The 22825-nt window shown below is 41.1% G+C and overlaps 1 protein-coding gene across 1 annotated transcript in view; it reads right to left on the bottom strand.

Annotated features, from left to right (window-relative positions):
• Positions 1-4588: 4588 nt before the first annotated feature.
• LOC139722278 (uncharacterized) overlaps positions 4589-22825 on the bottom strand; it is a 91632-nt gene continuing 73395 nt past the window's right edge. Inside the window, exons 16-22 of the mRNA XM_071633587.1 lie at positions 22048-22199; positions 20516-21228; positions 13011-13209; positions 12251-12416; positions 10958-11136; positions 10016-10197; positions 4589-9299 (exon numbers count right to left, since the gene is read on the bottom strand). Of these exons, the coding sequence (XP_071489688.1) occupies positions 7365-9299; positions 10016-10197; positions 10958-11136; positions 12251-12416; positions 13011-13209; positions 20516-21228; positions 22048-22199 (3526 nt within the window). The 3' untranslated portion in view covers positions 4589-7364. The remainder of the gene's footprint in view (positions 9300-10015; positions 10198-10957; positions 11137-12250; positions 12417-13010; positions 13210-20515; positions 21229-22047; positions 22200-22825) is intronic.

Genomic DNA, 22825 nt, shown 5'->3' on the forward strand with positions numbered 1-22825 from the left:
TCGTATATAGAGCTGTCTTGCCAGGCTGTTAGGGGTGCTTGTTGTTCGAATATCAAGGATTCTTTTAAAGTACAAATCCAGATATGACAGATCAGCACTGGTGTACAACTTCAGTAGCCAGTCACAAATGACTGAAGATGACGGCACGCCAAATCAAAATGTTATGAAATAGTGAAAGTAAATATACATTGTATTACTATTCTATTTTAGTAGAAACTTTCTATATGTGTCAAATGCAGCTGTATGATCACTCATTGATTTAATGATTGTGATAGGAGTGAGAAGCTGTAACTGGTTATTGTACTTTAGGCATATCTTTTAATCATGTTGTTATCATAGTCGTGCTGCCAAGCCATTGCTGTAGAGCCGCAATGTCGTAATCATCATCATGGCATAAGATAAGCATGCTGTCATCATTTGTTGCCAGTGAGAAATATGACCTTTTACCCTTCCTTCACATATGGTCATCCTGATTTATTGTAAAGGTGAACCCCGTTATAGCAAGATACAGTAGACTCCCATTATGAATAAGTCCTCTGGACCGGCAGTTTTCTTTCGTTATATTGAAATTTCGTTATACATGTACGTGTAACAAATCAAGTAAACAATGACAATACATAGAGTGGAAAATGTTGGGGCCTGAATTTTTGCTTCCTTGTAACAGGAATTTTGTTATAATTGTGTTTGTTATAACGGGAGTGCACTGTAGGTGGAAGTGCATGAATTTTCCTGTCACAGGGAAAACCTATTACACTGAGTTTGCTTACAATAAGGTACAGGTTTTAATGAATTCATTGGTCTGGATTTTCAATAATATCGTATTTTAATAGCTGGCTTCTTTTTTAGTATTTGTCTGAGGTACCAGCAACCTCATTTTATTGGGGTTGTCCTGTGTAACAAAATGTTGTACAATGTATAAGGTAAAACATTGAAATGACAGCAATGCTACCAGTTAAATCCTCTCAGTCCCATGAAATTGCATTGTATCCATGTTTGTTATGACAGGGTTCGTCTGTACAGCGGAACCTCATTATAAAGAGGTTGGACAGCAAAACCCTCTTAATATAACAAGGTGATTTTGCAAGTCCCACGTCTTAATGTTTCTATGTTTTTGTATCCTGACGTAGTGAGAAACGTGATAACGCTAGGTAATTGTCATGATTTTTAGGTCCTCATTGTAACTAGGATCCTCTGTACTAATCCAGGAAGATTGCCTTTAAGAATTTGACTTAAGAAATCATACAAAATTTCATATGCATTACCTCTGTACATACATACTTTTGATATGCAATAATGATAAATTTATGATTAGATTGTTCATGGACAAGTCTTTTGATTTGGCTTGTATATACAATGTACTTCAAATGGATTTTTTTTTTCGTTCATAAGGATGTATATGTGTATTAAATTTTGATCTGTTATATCACCCTTAAAAATGAAGTTCCTGCATCGTTTCTTACTGGATTTGTGATTCCATAAATTTGACACACACACGCACACACACACTAACATCACTTGTAAAATAGAATAGAGGCACTGAAAGTAAGACAACATTGTCATTTGGTTGCCCTCATATTCTGAGAGCCATTATACATATTTTTTTTTTTAATCATCATTTTTGTCAAATAGTTCCAACACATGGCATGAGGTTGTAAATCTGAATTGGACATGGTACACAAAGAAATGTTGACATTCTCTTTTTTTTTTCTTCATACTTCTCCCAACCATCTTTAATACTGTACATTGTGGTTCGACTTCATGAGAGAGATACCAGACTAAGTTCCAAAAGGGTCACTAAAAATCTATCCATGTACAAGATAGCTACAACAATGACATCTATCTGATTTGTGGCAAAATGAGAATATGAGGACAAAATATGAGTGTCACAGAAAAAATATCTATTTCAGTAAGAGCACAAACCTGCATGGACAGGGTAAACACTACACAATACAAGGAGTGTGTTTACTTTTCAATTATCCAGTTGTTTTTTTCCTTTTTGTATCCCTCTCTGCAAAATATACAAATAAATATAAAACACAAAAAGCAAGAAGCTGATATTTTAGTCTTCCGTAGGAAAACGGAGCACCTTTTTGCTTCATCAGAGAATCTTGGTGCTGCCTTGCTCCTCCTGTGACAAGTTTGCAATTCGAGTGTTGGCACTCACAGATTTAAAACACACAATTTGCCTAACAAACACACACTCACAGACACACACACTCCAACAAACACACACACAGAGGAGTCGAACCTGACAGCTTCCATGTGAATGAGCTCATTTTGCCTCAGTCAGGTGAGGCTAGCTGGGTTATATAACTATTCTTACTCCGCGGCTTCCATGTTTTGCAAGTGTACCGGGAGGAACCAAGAAACAAAACGGGGAGGGAGGATTTCTACGCAAAACATGCTATATTGTAAAATTGTGATGAACTAGTCTTGAACCCAGACATTCACATGAACACAGGGAAAGATCTTGTAGCAATCACTGAAGATACATTTCATTGAAACACGCACACAGTTTCATCTCTCCCACAGATAAATGATTCACAATGCAGACGAGAGCGCTACCTACAATAAATTAGTTACAACATCAAAAATATCTTTTCCTAGCTACACTGCCACTCCTTAATCGGAGTTACAAAATGAGTGATAAAACTATTGAAGTCTGTCAGCATAAGTCGGACAGGATATGGTTAGAAAATGACCAAAGAAATATTTCCATCCTACATTTTGATCAGTATGACCACATGTCTTCCTGCAAGAACACGCACCTCATTCCGAATGAGTTCATCCTGAATCTATCAGCTACCTGTGCTCTTGACAAAACATTATAGAACCCAAATTCTTTAAATGAAGTGGTCAGTATCCTCTGTGAAAAAAACCCAACAATGTTACTAGATATGGCTCATCTTTGTGCACGACCAAATACAGACCAGCGCATTCAAATAAACACAAGTTCAGAGTACGTACAACACTTCAATAAAAATACAGTTAATTCTGGTACACGATAACAGCTGCTCAAAACTACTTTATGCACTTAAAAAAGGAAATGAGGCATTCACGATAATGAATACATCTCGGAAACTGTGCAACTCTAATTGCTTAGTGGCTATGGATATATTTTCTTCTCGTGTATCACCAAGGTCGTTGAAAAACATCTAGGGTATCAAAAGCCCTATCTGAACAGGTTTCTCTACTGTATTGTGTAGACAGTTTTCATCAGCGGTGGAGCAGATAGGAATCATAAAGGGCACAAAACGTCACATATATCATATTGTACAGACATGTTTTGCTTTTTGTTTTTGTTTTTTTTTGCCAAAAAGACATCTGACAACTTCATGATACCGGTAATGCGTAAAAAGAAACAAGAGTACTACTCGCTTCCCAACAATCCCACAGGTTATCTCCATGGTAACAAGGGAACCACATGTTTAGATGCACAGCATCTTGCTGTGAAATTTGCTTTACCTCATTCTGTAGCAAAGGCAATGGGGAAAATATGTGCACGTATCACCACCTGCACAAACATACAAACACACACACACACACACCAAGCATATAATGCTTCTACGAATGGGAGTCACCCCATGCCATCAGAAATTGACCGTAGTCATGGAAACATGGAAATCACTGTATAAGGGAAGCACAGACAAAATTTGCTCCTATTCTTTTCTTTTCTTTTCTTTCTTTGTTGTTCTTGTTTGTTTTTTTGGTTTTTCTATCATGTTTTTCCAACTTGGACTATGGCTGACTAGGACAGATTATATCTATATGGCAGTGGCTCCCTGGGCGGTGACTGAGGTAAGCTGAATTTCACGGTAACAGGTAATTTTAAACTGGTCTACAATCATGCTGATTGCTATAAACAATGAATACATGAAGCACCCTTCATTCCTTTCTCATCTTATTTTTTTTCCAAACTTCAATGTCCTGGCATAAATTTGACTTCAATCCTCCATTTCTTCTCAAGAAACAGAACAGAGATAGACAGAGAGAGAGAGAGAGGAATATATATATATATATCTATATATATATCTATATCTATCTATATATATATATATATATATATATATATATATATATATATATATATATATATACACACATACATATCATAGATCCATCAGTAGTTCAGCACCACGCACAGACACACACAATAGACAAACGACCCTTCTGGCACGGTTGCTTGTCGTACCACCTCTGGTAAAGTGCAGTGACAAACTGTATCACAACGTCCTAGCATCTCTCATTTGCACATTTCTTACTTTCACACCAACTGGTAACCATTCTTCTCCTGGTTGCACATGGAGGGAAGAACTCAGTACATATATTCATAAGTACATGTACACAGTACAAGGGACATGGATATAAATTCGTAAGTAAATCACTAAATGCCAAAATCTAAAAAATAATGGAATCGTTCTCAGCACTATCATCAATATAGAATGTCTTTCATAAAAAAGAAAAAGAATGCACACACAAACATCAATTCTTTCTAACTTTCAATGAAACCTATGAATTTTTTCATTCATATTTGTGTAATATAGCATATACTGTTCAAATTCAACACGAAAATACATTTCCACTCACTTTCAGAAGAAAAAAAAAAGTAACATCATAAAAACGTTTTTCATAAGAATAAGTCTTCTTTTAAGAGCAGCCATGCCTCACACAAGAACCGCATTACCACTCTTATCAAAATATGATTCTCAGAATTTGATACAGGTAAATGTACGTAGGTACTAGCAAACCCCTGTCACAGTACATTAGGTAGGTCATACTTCAGTATGGGTTCCGACAACGAGCCCATCTAGATCTCTTTGGTTAAATCGCGAGACTTGGGAGCATCCGGGATGAAATCTACAACGTACATGTACTTATTGCACAAACTAGGCTACGCTAGGATTCTCACAAGCATGACAGAGATTAGCATTTCCATCAAACATGTAAGTATACACACAAAAAAAAAATGATTACAGGACTAAGGTGGGAAACAGAGATTCCAGCTACAGTACTTGGCACAAAATGAAGCTATACATATTGCCATGGTCACAAGGGACCAGTATACACGGCAGGCAGTCACTCAACTCACGTACGTCTCTGGGAAATGGAAGGGGTCCTAACGACAATTTTGCTAACATGCAAAACCAATAGTCAAGTCATGGATACTTTACATCAGCTTTCATTTAGAAAAAAAAAAAAAAAAAAAAATTACCTCACAAAATCACACACTCCAAACAAATGAACACACTCACACAAGTTTATTCACACAAACACTGCTTACCTACATCAAGCTGCTTTGACTCAATGACATTTTCATATGGGTGCAGTACTTGAGCGTAAGTACAGAAGCAGAACAAAGACTGCATGCCAACACTAGACTCGCGCGAAAAAGCGTAAGTGAAATAATCGAAAATTTCAGTGGCAAAGAATGACGACAGAACTTGGCCACGATGAAAACAAAAAGAAGCTGAAAGCACATTCAACATAGAAAGAGATAGGCCTGAAGTGGAGCAGAAAGAAAAAGTGATTTACAGTTTAAGGGACTCCTGCGGGAAGGGAAAAACCAGCGGTAGATAATATGCTGAATTACGCTGGTTTTACTCTCATACCCTTTCCTCTACCGGTGGGTGTTTGATACCAGAGAGTGGCATAATAGTAGCAGAGTGGCTGGAAAAATTGCATCATCCTCTTTCACAAGTAAGAGATAACGTCTGTCTACCTCTATCTTCAACAATTCTCCCTTTCCATTGATGCATCCTATACACATTATGCAAAAAAAAAAAGAGTAAAAAATTGTTCGATTTGTGGGCAAAATACATAAAATACAAAAAAATTATGGACAGAAAGACCACATGTGTAACTTTCAGAACGAAACACCACTCCCGGTTTCTTCTTTCTAAAATGACGTTAGCGAGTTATCCGTCTCTCATTCTTTAAGTAAATCATTGGCATGAATCAGACCACCTGAGTACTGAGATGTCCTACCAATCAAATATATTTGTGCTGTCAGCATTAATCAATCAATCAATGAAATAAATCAAGAAATATATATATATATATTAAAAAAAAAGAAAATGTCACACAAAATCATGGCTTGCTAATATCACTAGCTTCTTCAGCAAATCGTCAAACACACTCGGCACTTAAGATCTAGTTGCCACAGGTACAGTTTTTTGAGAACTTATGTCAGCTTCCATCAGTTCTATACGCAAAAATGCAACCTCAGAGCTTTGCCTGGAAGCTGCTGGTTAGATTTGCTCAGTAAGCCATGTGCGATCCAGATGAAATCAATTTTTGTTAGACTGGCTTTTGAATGAGCCAAGGATCAGCCAAGTAACATCGTTTCAGGTCAAGAGCTGTCTGGATAATTTTGTGGTGTCTTATCTTTCTCGTGGTCATTTAAAGTGGAAGAGCATGTACAAATAATTGTAAGTGGAACTGGACCTTTTGTGATATTGCAATTAGTGCAAAGAACAAAATTAAGAAATTGTGTGATGACACAAAATTATGAGCGGAAATGAGGGTGGACAGAATAAGGTCAGAAAGACACAGAAAGTGGGCTGAGGCTCACACGGAACACTGACTGCTAGGAATTGACAGATTGGGAGAGAGCGAGAGCTAGAGAGATCGCTTTGGGTATTAACCAGACAAAAAAGTTTGCCAAAAACAGTCATCTCGCGTGAACACACAAAATGCCATTAAATCCTCACGTACAGGCATCAGTCAGCCCTGACTTTACAGTGTCATGTGTTCGTATCACTACCACAGAAACTTCGCGGCTTGTAAAAGACCTCCATGATCTATGCAATTCATAGAAGTGAGCACATTTCTTGAGCAATGCATGAAAAACATTGACATACAAAGGATTGTGGGAAAGTTTCTTGGATCCAGATTATATATTCCAGTTGAGAAAACATCGTATAAGTATGACAGTATGAACATTCTTTCCTACCAATGCTACTTGACCTTCCAGCCACTTGGAAAGTCTTGAGTATTTGACTCAATCTGTTGCAAAAATATTTGCACAGCAAACTTGTCTAAAAATGCAATTATTTGCATCTTGGGTAGAAAAAGTGACACCACGTCACTCTCAAATATATATACTTATATTTATATATATATTCATATTCATATATTCCTCTTCTTGATTTGTATCTCAAGTAGAATGAACAATAATCATATTTCTTACTATAAGATATATCTAAATTCTGCTAATCACAACAATGTTGAACAAATCAAATTTGTTATGTGAGGGAGTCTTCGGTGAAGCCCACAATGCTTTGGCAAGATTAACATGCTAATTAGAAGCAGTACTAAGAGAACCATAGAGTTTGACATGATGGGGAGGAGAGAGAGGTACTGTGTTACACCACTGAGTGCCCCTCTTCTACCTTTGTGCTCTCCTTGTCATCGTCAATGTCAATGCTATGTTCGGGAGATCGGCTAATGGGGTTGAGAACGGGTGCTGATCTCCTGAGCAAAACATTGGGGTTCATCCGCTGCTGCCCACTGCTCGGCTTCCGTTCGTTCTCAAACGACAGCTGTGTGTGTATTTGGTGGCGTCGCTTACGCTGCTCGCCCAGCGACAACTTGATGAACTCGTCGAAGCTTTGGTCTAGGGTCCGCTTGGTGTCGTGGAGGCCAGCCCCCGTGTCTGAAAAGCGGCTGAACGAGTCTGTGTTGCCGATGGACGAAGGGGCGGGCAAGGCCCCTACCGACTGCGAATGTTTGATGGGACTTCCCCCTGTCACGCCTGGCCTGCGTGCCCGGCCCACAGAAGACACTGACTGGGAGCTGGCCACGTGGGACTCCGGAACACTGTCCAATTCGCGTACTGGCGGTATAAAGGTGGAGTAGCTTGCGAGCAGCGACAGGCCGTGCGTCTCCTGCTCCCCTTTGATGGGAGTGCGTACCGCCCGAACCCGACCCAGGGTGGGGCTAGTGATCACCGAAGGTTGGCCCTCCTTACCGCGACTCGTGATCTCGGTCTGGATGTTGTCAAACATGCGATTCACGTCTCGCGTCACCTGCTCCTTGAGGGTGGGGCTGATCTGGTAGCGGTCCTCCTGCTCTGGCTGTGGGCGTGAGCCCTGCTCACTGCTACTTGTCTCTTCGGCTGACACCAAGCTGGATAGATGCAGGGGACTCTCGCTACTCTCTGTTAACATAGCTTCCATCTCACTCACACTGCCATTCGAAAGTTTCTCTTTTACTTTGCTCTTCGCTTTGCATTCCTTGGACTCTTTGCCATCTGCCTCATCTTTGCTTCCCAACAATGGACTACTCTCCGTATCCTCCTCCACCTGCCGCTGTAACTTACGCTTAGCCTTATCCCCAGCCCCCGTGAAGAGGTGCTGCTTAGTCCTTGAGTCTGGCTTAGGATCTTCCGGGGTGGGCGTGGGTTCATCTTCTGAAATGTCCCCCCTACTGTCTCTCCTCAAGGCAGTGATATCCGTGTTGCTCTCAGAGGAGCTGCTAACGCTGCCTTCTTTCTCCCTACCCCCATCGCTGGGCTTCTTGCCGTTGCCCGGATGCACGGCGGCTACTGTGGTCTGCCCCGTGCTGGTCCCCACGCTGGCTGTACTCTTGGCCATTGTCGTCACAGGAACGATGCGGGTGTTGGCTGCAGCCACCACCCCAGGGGGGACTGCTCCAGGGATGGCCTGGGGGGTGCCGTCCTGAGTAGGTTTATTGCTCTGTTCGGTGCCGCTGTCCATGCTGACCAACATACCCGCAAGACTCGTGGACGTGGAGTGCTTGTGACTGCCGGCGCGCTTCCTTGCGGGTGTGTTCTCCCCACTGGAGGTGTCAACGTGGGAGGACTCGCTGCGCATCGTGCCCAGCGACATGTGTGAGTTGTGGATGGACGAACGCTGCGAGGACATCTGCGAGTTCTTCCGCAGCTCCTCGTAGCTCAGGTTGAGATAGTCATTGGCCGGGTCCACCGGCTCTTCCTCAGTCTTGGCCGTCTCCTCCTCCTCCCCCTCCATCTGCAAGGGGTCGCTGCTGGCCTGGCTGGGGCTGTGAGGCGTGGCCGCAGCACTCAGAGCCTGACCCCTCATCTGGAGCACCATGGCTTTGAAGAGCTGCCAGTCACCAAAGGTCATGTCCAGGACAATCTTGAGCTCGTCCAGGTCACACTGGAGGAGGACGGGGCCGTTGATGTTGTGCTCAGCGATGCGTGTCTGGTAGCGAGGAATGGAGTGCTTGTCGATGCCGTCTAGACTGAGCAATCTGTCGCAGACATCCTTGACAGTGAGAATACCAGGACTTGGTGCATTCCCAGGACTCTGGAGAATCTGTGTGAGGAGCAGGAAATAAGTTCAAGTGGATCACTCTCTTCCATTGCCACATTTATTTGTTTTTGTTACATTTGCAAAGTGTGCATTGCTCTTTTTTCTTACATTATCATTTGTACATATATTTTGTATCATACTTAATAATTTGGGCTTTCAAATTGAATTGATAAATGTATCCCCTTTTATTATGAATTTCCCTTTATTGATGGAAATAAAGTATGTGTGAATTGAATTGAATTGAATTGAAATGATTTGAATTGAATTGAATTGAATTGAATTGAATTGAATTGAACTGAACTGAATTGATTTTCATTGAATTGAAAGTTTGTCAAGAGACTTTGATAATTCTTAAAATCTCTGTTCGTTGTGAAACTTTCATACCTACGGCCCACTCTCCTCCTTTCCACATGATATACCAGTCACAAAGGTAGTTATGACTTGGGACGGCAGGGTTGAATGTAAGAATACCAATGTTTTGCTCTAATTTCTCCATGCTGAACAGATCATAGAGCTTTAAGATGCACAGGAATAACCCGATCACACAATCACACTCATACCAAGAGTCAAAAGCTATCTGACAAAGTCACATACACCATGCACACACACACACACACACACACACACACACACACACACACACACACACACACACACACTCACACAATTAGACAGCAGCACACGGTACTTCACAACTACGAATCTATGCATTGCCGTACCTTCTTCATGAAGGGGTTGGACGCCATCATCTGGTAGTTGAGTCTAGAGGGCGTGTCACTGATGGAGGAGTAGACGGAGGCCCTGGATGAGATGGTGGGGAAGGCGTGGCCGAGGCTTTGTGGTCTGGCGATGCTGCCGATGTTGGGTAGCACTCCTGCGGAATCGGCATTGTCCATAGAGTCTGACATAGTCATCCACGGCAAAATGGAAAGAGTGAATATGAGGAGCTGCACTCCCTCTCTACACAAAGAATTTTGTAATGCTAATGTTGGTGATTCATTAATATGTTAACATAAGGATCACTTCCTTTTTTTTGGGGGGGGGGGGGGAATAAATATCCCCTTTTTAGGTGGTAGTAATGTTCTTAATCTTCATGTGATTCATGGACTGAGATATGCTTGACAAGGCTTAAAACTTCACCAACTAAATTAGATACTGTATCTGAGGCCACCAAACGATGCCAAAAGTATTGTGCTAGAGAAATCAAAGGGATTCATTAGTCGTTTCTTGCTGGCTTTTTCTGTTTAAAGTAAGAGCTGTACTTTCACATTTTCTAATAAAACGCCACTGTGAGATAAAATGCAGCAAAAAGAAATATACAACAAAAATAATAAAGGATGCAGAATAGGGTTATCACTTTCAACAAGGCTTACCTGATCTGGACAAAGAACAATTGATATCCAATTAATTTCTTTTGAGGGCTATAAAATGTTTAGATCCTTCTAAACATTGCTCTCTATCATGTGATTAATATCAAGAGAAAATATCCCCTAATGTGATGTGTTAAAAATTGAAGGTGCCATACTACAAAGATTAAAAACATTACACCATTCTATCCAGTGACAATTTGTCATGATCATAGAAATGGCAATCTTCCTCCTTCAAATGAATGGGATGCCAAACCCGTGGTTGCAAGAGCCACCAGGAGGGTCTCAGTTTACCTCGGATCTGTTTCCTGAGCTGAGGGTCCAGGTTACAGGTGCAAGAGAGGAAGTTGCGGATGTCGCCAGCAGCCAGCTGAGGGGCGTGGCGAGCCAGGCAGACCATGAAGCTTCGGTGGTCCTGGTCCATCTCGGCCAGAGTGTCCAACTCGTGGAGACTTTGGAGATCCTCGGCGATCCTGGGAGGATGAGAATGATTAGATGGGGAACACGTTAGGGCTTGGATGGTCCTGTTAGAGAGGGGAACTAGAAACAAATAGACACTATGACGCCTTCTCCTGTATCATCAAGTTTGACAAAAGCCTCCAAGACATGTACTTCATAAAAGACGTGCTATCTCTGCTTTTGAGCAATTCCGCGGTTAGTAACGTTACATTTAAACAAATTTAGACATTTTTTTTTACTACTTAATCACCATTTATTCATTTCAAGTCAAAATCATGTTAAAAACACGTTCATCCTTCCCAGGTTTATGATATAGAACAGAATGAATACAATCCAATAAATATTAGAGTTTTTAATTGTATTCATCTTTTACCCCTTAGCAAAACTTTGAGGAAAAATTTTCAAAGGAACCCACTGTAATTTGCATTTAAGTGAATTTCAACGTCCCCAGTCCCACATGTACATTTTTAATGATGGTTTTAGATCTCGCAAAACCAATCAATAAGAAAAATAAAATCTACTGAATTTGAAAGACCTTAACAAGTGGTGAACATCCATGGCATTAGTTGATACCTAAATTAAAGAGTAATATAAAGAGGCACATTTCTTTTATCCATGTCGTGTCCACCCAACTGCGGAATTGCCCTTTTGGTTTCCATGGATACCAGAAGTCCCGATTTCATCACATCCACACAAAAAAGGACCCTCTTCATCTGTGCCTGGGCGATGTGCCTGGGTGATACTGTTTGCTGACTATTGCTGGTCACCTGGGGCAAACCATGAGGGATTAGCATCATTCGCCTGCTTTCGAGCGTACACTGTACATGTAGTTGTGCGAGACGGACCATATTGCTGGATTCACACCCTGCTCTTTGTGATGAAGTAACACAGGATGTTTAACATGCAGGAGTTGTGACGATTTCATACACAGGTCCTCCATTTAATGTCCTATCCCAGGGGGTACACTGTTTATGCCTCTTTATAAAGGGGATGGTATGATAACACACACCATTGCTTAGTTTGACACGATAAGACTCAAATCCAAGCCATTTGTTTGCAAGGCAAATGTGCTACCAACCTCACCACCTCACCACCCCTACAGGAAAGGATGAAAGAGAAAACTCTCACCTGTCGCAGAGGAGCTTGAGCGTCACGTCGTCTTCGATGTGCTCCTCATTCTCCTGGTAGTAAACGATGAGGCGAGAGGTGCGGTAGGGCCACCTCTCTGTCAGGTTGATCCAGTGGGCCAGGGTCTGCCACTTGAATGGGATGTTGTTCGCTCTCAGCAGCCTCCCTGCAGAAGAAAGATATGTACATCGCCAGATGGACATCACAAGTAGACGTTCCAGCACACGCAAAGTGGCTGACCTCGTCAGTCAGCACTCATTTGGAGTAAGTAAATTCCTTCTGATGGTGTGAGGGTAATGTGATTATTCTAGGCATGATTTCATCCTCAATGACGTATACATTGAAAGAGGTGAACTTGGAATCACAGTAAGAGGTGAACTTTGAATCTCACCAAACAGCATTTTGGTGGAAAGAACAAAGTTTGATGAGATATTGTCAGAAAGTTGTCCCCAAAGATTTTCTTTTTCTTTTTCTTTTTTTACACTTGCATGATCCCAAATAGTCATGGGCATGTGACTGGCATAATGACATCAAATATTCAATTGTACTTTGTCTGAAAAATGTGGCATACTTGAAACCAATATTTACATTTCTGGGGGGCTTCCTCTAGAATCATGAAAGACTTGATGGCTCTGGTGATCTTAATCGAAGTGAAATGATAATCGACTCGGCTTTTGTGTGCGAGTGCGTGTGCGTGCGTGTGTGTGTTTTGCTGCCCTTAGAGAAAGGAACCTAAAGGGGAGGGGGGCGCCCTTCTCACCTGTAATGGAGACAATGTTGAGTAGTCTCCGCATACTACGAGGGCTGAGATCACTGAACTGCTCGTCCGACGCCAACATCTGGGACAAGTCTTTGGTGGTTGACCTCTGGCGCTGGAGGAGGGGGGCATTCATGGCGTCGGGGCTGCCGTACTTGGGCGGCTGGTCACCGGGCACCGTGGTCACTATCGTCATCTCCGTCTGCTCGGGGAGGGGGGCGGGGCGGGGCAGGGAAGAGGGAGAAAGGGTAAAACAGAGTGATGACGAAGATGGAAACAAAGGATGAAATATTCTATCAAGCTTTTACAATGTGGACAAACATTTTGGTTCTAAGCATGAGAGGTGGAATTCACTGAAAGCTGCTTCAAGGGACTGTACAGTACTGGCTGAGGTGGGGATTCATGTTTTGAACATTCCTAAGTGAGATAATGAGAAACCTCTTATGAAATATGAAAGAGCATGTAATTTTAAGAAGGATTCAACGTTTGTTTGATGAAAATTGGTTTTCAAATGGCTGAGATATTCAAAAAAATGATAATAATAAAAGGCGACAGGCCACGCCTTTTATTAGGATCTCTTTGTTTCACCTTCTTTTTAGATATCTCAGCCATTTTAAAACCGATTTTCATCAAATAAACTTTTGATACCCCTTAGAATTGCATGCTCTTTGACATCTCATAGAGTGGTTTCCGAATATCTCGCAAAACGTTAGAAGCTAAATCCTCACCTCAACCAGAACTTTACACACCCTTTAATGCTGAATGATAACAACATACATATTACATGTATGTATCTATGAGATTACATTTTCTTTGGAAAAATTCATCAGTCAAACCAAAGGTAATGTGAAACACACAGTCACTGACACATCAGCCCATGTAACTACTATCTGTAATAGTTTTTAGAAAAGGCTGAATCCTAGACAGTTGAGTGTATTCATTGCACATGAAAAACAAAGTGCACTTTGCCCCATGGAGATTTGAATATTCTACACAGCAATCATAACTTTCAAATGAAAAATATTCCAGCAATTTGTTTGAATGAGAGTCACATATCAAACAGAGATGAACTCTGTTCAGAACTTTTAATGTTAAACACACCTGTGATGCCACAATATCTTTGCAGCATTAATCGCCTAAATTCCAATCAATATATATGTTAACGAACATTTCTGATGAAACACAACTAAACGTTCTACAGAATGTTTGGAATTCTAAAGACAAGCTGAAATCTGCTGCCATGCCCTTACACTAGTCTACTTTGTCCTGATGATTTTTTACATTACATGCAAAGTGCACACTCCTCGGCAAATATCAAGATGAATTAATGACAATTAAAAAAAAAACACAACAACTGCAAGCTCCACTCTTGGAATGAACTTCACAGCATTTGTGGTGAATGGTATGTGACATTTGATTACAACATACGCATACATACACACACAACAAAAATCATGTTATGATGAATTGTATATATAAACCCATCCACATGAGAACACATAATGAAATGATAGAATGATAGATTTTTTTTTTTTTTTTTAGAAAGCAAGGGGTCTCCATTCTGTGGATTCTCAACAAATTTGTCAAGAACTCACACTAAAGATTGACTAGTTTCATGGCATGAAATACTTCAACAGCAGTGATTGATAATGGTAAAATGGTTATAAGAAAATACTCTCGTGAAGAAACAAAACTTACACAAGCAGAAAAGAGTATACAGATTACACAATGTCTAATGTTGAATGCACATGCCATATCTGAAGCCATGTCAAGAGATAGGACGATATGCTTTCTCCGCCTGTCAAAATTTTTGTAAACTCCAATTTCATTTCACCGCACAGTTCTTTTCAATATTTTATTTTTTTTCACACAGCTGAGGAGATTTATATCATAAAACTACTACCTCATGATGTGAAAACTCTCAAAATCTCAGTCTGTTTATTAGAATAATGTAACAATGCATTGATATGGTCTCATTTATACACGAAAATTGCATTTCTAACATCAAGGTCTTAATTTGACATTAGCATATCATTTCAAAAGTTTTGGGGGAATAACATCCAGATAAGTGTGCATTGCTCCAGAGTGCAGAATTGCTGCATGGTTGATGCTGCATTAACACATACTGCTAGCACATAAAGACTGCAATGTTTTGGTTGAAGGAATATTCACATGACAATAGTAGGATAACTAAATCCCACCTGCAGGTGAAAATGCCCTTTAATACCTCTCATAATTTGTCAAAGAACACCCCAAACTTCATCTCAGCTTTTCATCAGCAATCTTTTATATGCACAGTATATACACTGAACCATGCAAGTATGCCTCAAGCATGTGCTAGATTTAGTGCAGAGCATTCCGCTTATGAGTGCATTTCTAAGGATAATTCCTAACACTTACTACCAAGACAATGGAATATGCAAAGTGAAGAAAAAAAAAAACAACCATACAAACACACTGATTCTCTCAGAGCGATTAGAAACAATATTTTTGTGCTTGTTCAAAAGTACTATAAAGTGCACAAATGTTTGGATAAGAGGTACAGGTTTTGACTGCAACATCCACAAAAGTGTGGTTCTGCCAAACAATGAGCCTGTACCCCTCCCTCCCTCCAAACAATTGGAACTGGCAGCAGCGTAACACCAATTTGACAATACAGGTATTCTGTTTACACTGATATCAATCTTCTGATCACCCTCTTAAACCCCTGGATCCATGGCATTTTGAAGAGGGTATTTTCGGCAGAGTCCACAGGTGAAGTACCCTATGAAGTGTTGAAAAATTTCAAAATATGCCAACAAATTGTACTCTAAAAATTGTTGCTCTTGTTGTAGTTGCTGTATATTTGTGTGCATGTGTGTGTGTGTGCATGTGTTGACCTAAGCATGATAATCACCATAATATAGCATCAAAATTATGCAACCTATTTTCAGCTTTTTTTATTGTAATTAGTTGAACTGTGCATTCAAATCAAAATTGCATTTTGCATTATCGTTCTGTTTTGTTTTGTTAATATTTTCAGTGACTGTAAACATCTTATTGCTATACATGTACTCAAATATGAAGATTACTGAAAATAAAAGTAGGAGAAACAAATATGATTCAACATCAAATGCACTATTCAGATGTATCAGTGGAAAAAAAAAAATCTTTCACTTTATGACCCTTAGTCAGAAGAAAAAAAGATACTGATGTGACTCAGGAATTGCTAATTGCTGAATCATGAAACTTGTATGATGGTCATGCCAAACATCACAAAACTGCTACACTCTCACATAGCAAGAAAGGGGGAAAAAACAGAAATCAAAGAACGAACCAAAAGATATAGAGAGATTAAGAAAAAAAAATGTATGAAACGGGATAAAAAGAGAAAAGAGAGGAGAGAGAAAGAGGGAAAGAGGAGTAATGGAGATGAGAAAGACAGTGAGGTCATGATAAAGCTAATTACATAAATTTTAAGCGAAACGATGAATGCCACTTGAAATATTCAAACTGCTTGAAAAAACTTCAAAGTATTCTTGTGCTAGAGTATGATTACATTTCCAAAAGTATCTGAATTTTCATGGGCATCTGCTACTAAGACTCCGTTTACAGTGCGAGGCTCGGCCGCGGCAGAGCCGCGGCAGAGCCCGCCTTCATATCAGTGTAAACGCGCTCTGGAGGTGGTCTAGGCCTTTTCTCAGTGTAAACGCAAACTGGGCCAAATGCGCGGCCAAATTTAGTCTGGCTTCCAGACCCTCTTTCGAACTATTTCGCTATTCAGGATATTAACCCCCTCAACGTCGAAAACTAGTATAGTTTAAGGTGGTTTTGTCCTGCAAAGGATTTTTCCTTCGGCAAAGGCCTTTGCCCAAATGGCGACTTCGTCGCAACAGAATCCAGTCGGCAAAGGGTCTGAAAACCAGACTATACCAAATTGCGTTTGTTTACAAGCAGAGCGCCACTACGACAAAATATTGAAAGGTTTGAATTAAAAGCACGGCCGAGCCCGGCAGTGTAAATGGACAAAATTGCGGGGCTCGGCCCCGCAATTGAGGCTGGGCTCTGCCGCGGCTCTGCCGTGGCCCGGCCCAGCCCCGCACTGTAAACGGGGTCCAAGCACATCTGACCCCATTCATCTCCCCTAAGCTAAGAAATTTCTGGAGGTAAGTGAAATTTGTATGATGGCATGTACATGACTTGTGAACATAAATGGACAGAAATCGTCTCCAATAAACAAAATTTAATAGAAACGGTGTATTCAATCTCATTTCAACTCTATCTGTGGCCTACAAGAACAACAGAAAGATAAAGAGATGGTAGGTAGAGGGGGAGAGAGAGAGAGCGAGTCAGAGAGTAATCCTGAATGAAGTTCTAATGGCCTTTAATGGAATCAACAACATTTTCACACTAAATAATGACAACCAAAGTGACATGTATGTTGACAGTGACATAAGAGATGGACTTGAAGAGTAGAGACAACACTACAAAGCAAGAATCAGGAAGGCAGATGCTCTGAAATACGTCTTCCTCCAGAAGTTGAAGAGGCAACTGCAAAGAAAAAGGCACTTTGAGACACACACAGCTTTAGAAAGAGGGAAATGAGAAATCCTTTACCGCAAAAGAGCAGCAGGTACAAATATAGGCAAAGAAAGAGAGAGAGAGAGAGTGTGGTGGAGGAGGAATGGGAGGAGAGGGGGTTATCTTTCACTCGATTGAATGATGGACAGACAGCTATCAGATCACTCTATGGTTATTATGAGTAAAGATATCAGACAACAAGCAGACAAGGATGGGAATTGTAAAAACAAAACAAAAACAAAAACACACAGCTTCAAGGACAAAATGCTCAATATCCATCATTCGGGGCTCAAAGACTCGTGCCAAAGGGGGATAAATCATGACCGCCCGTCAGCATGCTGAACACCAGATCACTGGGAGAGGAGGTACAGTGGATTAGGGGGTCACTTCAGAAAAGCAAAGACATGATGTATTCATTCAACTAACAGCTTTAGTAATCTTTGGGTAGGTAGACTAGATCAAGATGCAAATACAACAGGGCCAAAGATGCAGTCAAGGGGGATGGGGGTATTATCGGCAAGACGAATGGGGGAGGGGATCATTCTCTGCTCTTTTGTCCCGTTTTCTGGTTTGGATCTTCTTCTTTCTTTTTCTCTTCTCGTTTGTTTACCCGTGCGGCCTTTCGTGATGGCTGCGCCTGGTCGGGAGGGCTTGGTGTGGAATCGCTTTCAGGCAGTTCGGGAATGCTAGGGAGGGATAACGGAGGTGCCCAGCGCATCATCTACCGTAGGCGTTTTCAGAAACGGAAATAACGAGTGACGGTAGGAGGGGGGTGAGAAGAAGGCAGAGCAGTGGAGACGATTATTAGCTTGTTTATGTCACTCAACAGAGGCAATTCAGTGAATATCATTGTTTGTAGGGTCAGGCGTATAAGTATATCACGTTTGCTTCTGTTCTATCTTTTATTTCTTTGACATGAATGTGCCAGTTAATGAAGGGAACACTCAAACCTCTTCATTTCACCGTGAGACATTCTACAAACTCACACTGAGTAATAAGTCCTCTCACTGTCTAGGGTTTTGTTTCTACCTGATGTACAGAGGTGTAGGTATCATACATCAAGCGCACAAAATTGTATGTTAATTTTTGCCATGTAACAAGCATGATGAGAAAGGAGTAAATAGTGAATTACTTTGAAAGTTCTATTGGTGCCTGTTGACTGTAGGTGGCACAGTCAGTATCAAAATAATGATGACAATAATATTGATGATTATGGTGATGATGGTTATAGTGATGACGACGACGACGATGATGATAGTGATTATGATGATGATGATGGTGATGGTGATAGTGATTATGGTGATGATGATGGTGATGACGGTGATGGTGATAGTGATTATGGTGATGATGATGATGGTGATGACGGTGATGATAATGATGATAGTGATTATGATGATGACGACGATGATGATAGTGATGGTGATTATGATGATAATAATGATTATAATGGTCATGGTGATGGTGATGATAATGATGATTATTATGATGATAGGATGTTGTTAATGCTGATGGCAATGATAGTGATGACAATTATGATGATAACGATGGGACATTGATGCCGATGACAATGATGATGATGATGATTATAATGATGGGATTTTAATGCCGATGACAATGATAGTGATGAAGATGATGATGGTGATGATGATGATGATGATGATAATGACAATGATGATGATGATGATGGGAATGTTGATGAGGATGTTGATTACATTTATTCAAGGTGTGGGAGGCAGGACAAAGGAGAGATGTTGCTACAAACCACACATAGCGTATAGAATAGACTAACTGAAACTTGCTTGACCCTTTGAAAGCATATTTCATAGAACTAGGGAGCAACAAATGCTTGCCTCTCCCCTCCAGCTAAGTTTACATCTAAATCTACCAGGATACTTGCTATCACATATTCTTAGGAAGGTATTGCACGAGGTAGACATATTTTGATGAAATGCATATATCGTGTACACCTGTTCGGTATCTTTCAAGAAACATCTGACTTGTCATTCCCCCTTCCCCCTCCCCCCCCCCCCCTCACGTTTCATAATCTGATCCAACAATTTATGTTACCTTAATATATCAGTGCAGAAATTTCCTTCAGTGAAAATTTCTCCAGATTTTCTTGGATTGATTTCAACTTTGATCTGATTATTTCTCCCTCCCCACATATAAAATGTTATATTACTTTATTAAAAACATGAAATGACAAGCATTTACGAGTGCAAGTTTGCTCTGTCCATGAAGAAAGGATGCATTCCTAGAGACACATTTTGCAGGTGCTTTTGATAATTTCATGAACAGAGAAGTGAAGAAAGTATGATACAATACCCAGTTTCTGTTAGTGAAGTCTGTACACTTTCTTTGGTTGTTGTTTTTTAGGGGGACATGTGCATAGAAGAATAGCACACATTGTTAATATTGAGCAGAGAATGTAAATGAAAGGGACTTCACAATTTGTCCGACTCTCACTTTACGTAAATTTGGAAATAAAAAGATAAAAAGAGAAGGAATGCACATATTATAGAGAAGATTTAGCCAAGCATCTGAAAAGAAGCATAAGAAGGAAATAACATACAATTTTTTTTTTGATAAGAAGTTACAGCAAATGAAAGAGTAAAAGCTAGCTGGCTGACAGCCTTCCAATGTTTCTGTATGAACCACAAAAAAGCTTGATTGAGATCACTGCTGCCTCTATCAACTAAAAACTTGTGGTCTTTGAGCATTCTTCACAGAAGTTGGAAGAAGTAAGACATCACGTGGCAAAAATGACTTTGAGGCTAAAGAGTTCTAAATGCACCGATCAATACCACAACGTACGACAGCGACAACACACTCCCACGGAGGACAAGACTGCTGCAAACATGTCGGAGGCTACTGAGAGCATTCTGAGCTAGAGGTTGGAGGGTTTAGAGAATGCGCAGGGGGACATGCAAGGGCCGGGAGACACTTACCCTGGATGTTGATGGTGACACGTGGTTGGCCAGCGGCATCTCCGCGCTGTCCTTGAGGCGGATGCCCACCTCCAGATAGAAGGGCAGGTGGACCAGGTTGCGCAGGTAGTCGTGGCCGCGGACGTTGGACTCCTTGAAGACGTTGTGGAGGTTCTGGTCGATGGCCTTGGTGATGATGTAGGGGTCGATGGCAAGGATGGTGATGTAGGGCGAGTTGGGGGAGTTGGGGGAGGAGAAGAGGGCTTTGATGGAGTCCAGGATGCTCAAAATCTGCTCCTGCTCGCACGAATCCAGCCCGTCGACGATTACCACGAGGCGCGTCTGGACGCCCTGGAAGGCGTCCATGCACTGCACCATGTTGGTCAGCGTCGTCACCTCCTGCTTGAGGCTCCGCAGAAAGTCGTCCGGCTTCGTGTGGCCCGCCTGGCGCGCCTTGCGCTCCATGCGCACCCGCGGCGGGTACACCATCTGGTACACAAACTGCATAAAGTTCCAGAGGTTGAGGATCAGGGACAGCGCCACGATTCCTAGGAGCACCAACATGGCAATCTTGTGCTTGGTGATGGCGGACTTCTCCGCCTCACCTGCCTCAACAATCTCCATGTGCATCTCCACTTTGACGAGGAGGACCAGTCCTGATAGTAAACAGCCTATCACCAGCATTGTTATTATAAACCTAGGAATGCAGCAGTACCTTTTAAAACGGGATTTGCCTGAAAGAAATGAAGCACAAAAACATGATTAATTCAATAATGCAATAACCTTTTCTCCTTAGGATATAAGAGAGGAAAGTTCACCAAGAGACTAAAAAAGAACAACTCCACACAAAGAATAAAGTGTTAACTGCTAATTTCAATATACGTTAATAAAGTGCTTTACTGGCTATCTATATGTTCTTTCACCTCACTAACAAAATATGCTCATAGATCTTATAGAATGATTTTCCCCCTACTTTACCGTTCCGCATATATGCATAGTTTTGTGGATATTACACGTCAGGCCTGTAGTTTGTTACCTTTCTGGCAAGAAACCTTTACTGCCCCTTTGGTTGCTTATTGCCATGCATGCTGGAGTGTCTTCTTCCCTGACTGGCAGACATATTTGGAAACTACTCATCAATGAAACAAGGCTAATCAATCCCCCAACTCCCTGATGTGCCATCGTGGCCTTCCTGTATGACTGGGAAATGTTGCTACCCCTGAGTGGGTTTGCTAACCTACACTTTAGGATTACTGAATAGAGATGACAAAAGCTTGGCAGGTTCAGTCAAGCGCTTGGGCTCATAGAGGGTTACACAAATTGTTGCGAAGTTTCAATCTGCAACAAACTTGATTGAGAAGATGAGCCTGACAAGGAGGAGGAGAAGGAATATGAAAAGAAAGAGAAACATGAGAAGAGGATGATGATAAAGAAGAGAAGAAGGTGAAGGAGAAGAGAGAGAGAGATAAAGGAAAGAGGTGGAGGAGAAGAAGGAGGTGAAAGAGAAGACGACCTGGACAATGAGGACTTGGTCCAAAGCAGTGAATATTTACCCCCATCTGGGGTGGACCGGACCACCCTGTAGAGCCTCGAGACCAGGGTACCCAGCTCCTTCTCCAGGGACACGCCCAGACTGCCGATGGTCCGGGCCAGGGGCGCATGGCTGCCCAGATTGCTCAAGTGGAGGTGATCTCCAAAAATAAACCTGCAAACGAGAATCATATTATAGATGCAATTGAATATGAAGAAACTTCAGCAGCGTACATCCAGGGAGGACACAGTACATCTCGAGCTATTATTTGAGATATGATGGCAGAGTTGAAGAGATGCAAGGATGACATAAGACAGGCAAAGAGTCACTTTCTTAAAGGGATGGTACAGTTTCAGTTGAGCTGGGGCTTCAGATTTCCAACGCTTTTTGATGATGATTTTTTTTTTTTTAAAGATAATGAGAAACCTCTTGTGAAATATGAAAAAGCATTATAATTCTACGGGTAATTCAAAGTTTATTTGATAAAGATTGGTTTTGAAATGGCTGAGATATCCAAAACAAAGCAATCCAATTTGTTTTGTTTTACTTTGTTTTGGGTATCTCAGCCATTTCAAAATCATTCTTCATCAAATAAACTTTGAATTCCTCTTAGAATTGTATGCTCTTTAACATTTCATAAGTTGGTTTCTAAGTATCTCACAAAAATTTTAAAGCTGAATCATCACCTCAACCAATACTATGCCATCCCTTTAACACATCACATACCCATGTATGGACAACTGAGAGTGGTTCAGGTGACTGTAAGGATTAAACCAGTGAGTATTGCTCTCGATAAGTGT

This window comes from Diadema antillarum, unplaced genomic scaffold (genome assembly GCF_040938485.1).
Source record: "Diadema antillarum isolate AM-2024a unplaced genomic scaffold, OU_Dant_1.0 scf00000162, whole genome shotgun sequence".
NCBI classification, from domain to species: Eukaryota; Metazoa; Echinodermata; class Echinoidea; order Diadematoida; family Diadematidae; genus Diadema; species Diadema antillarum.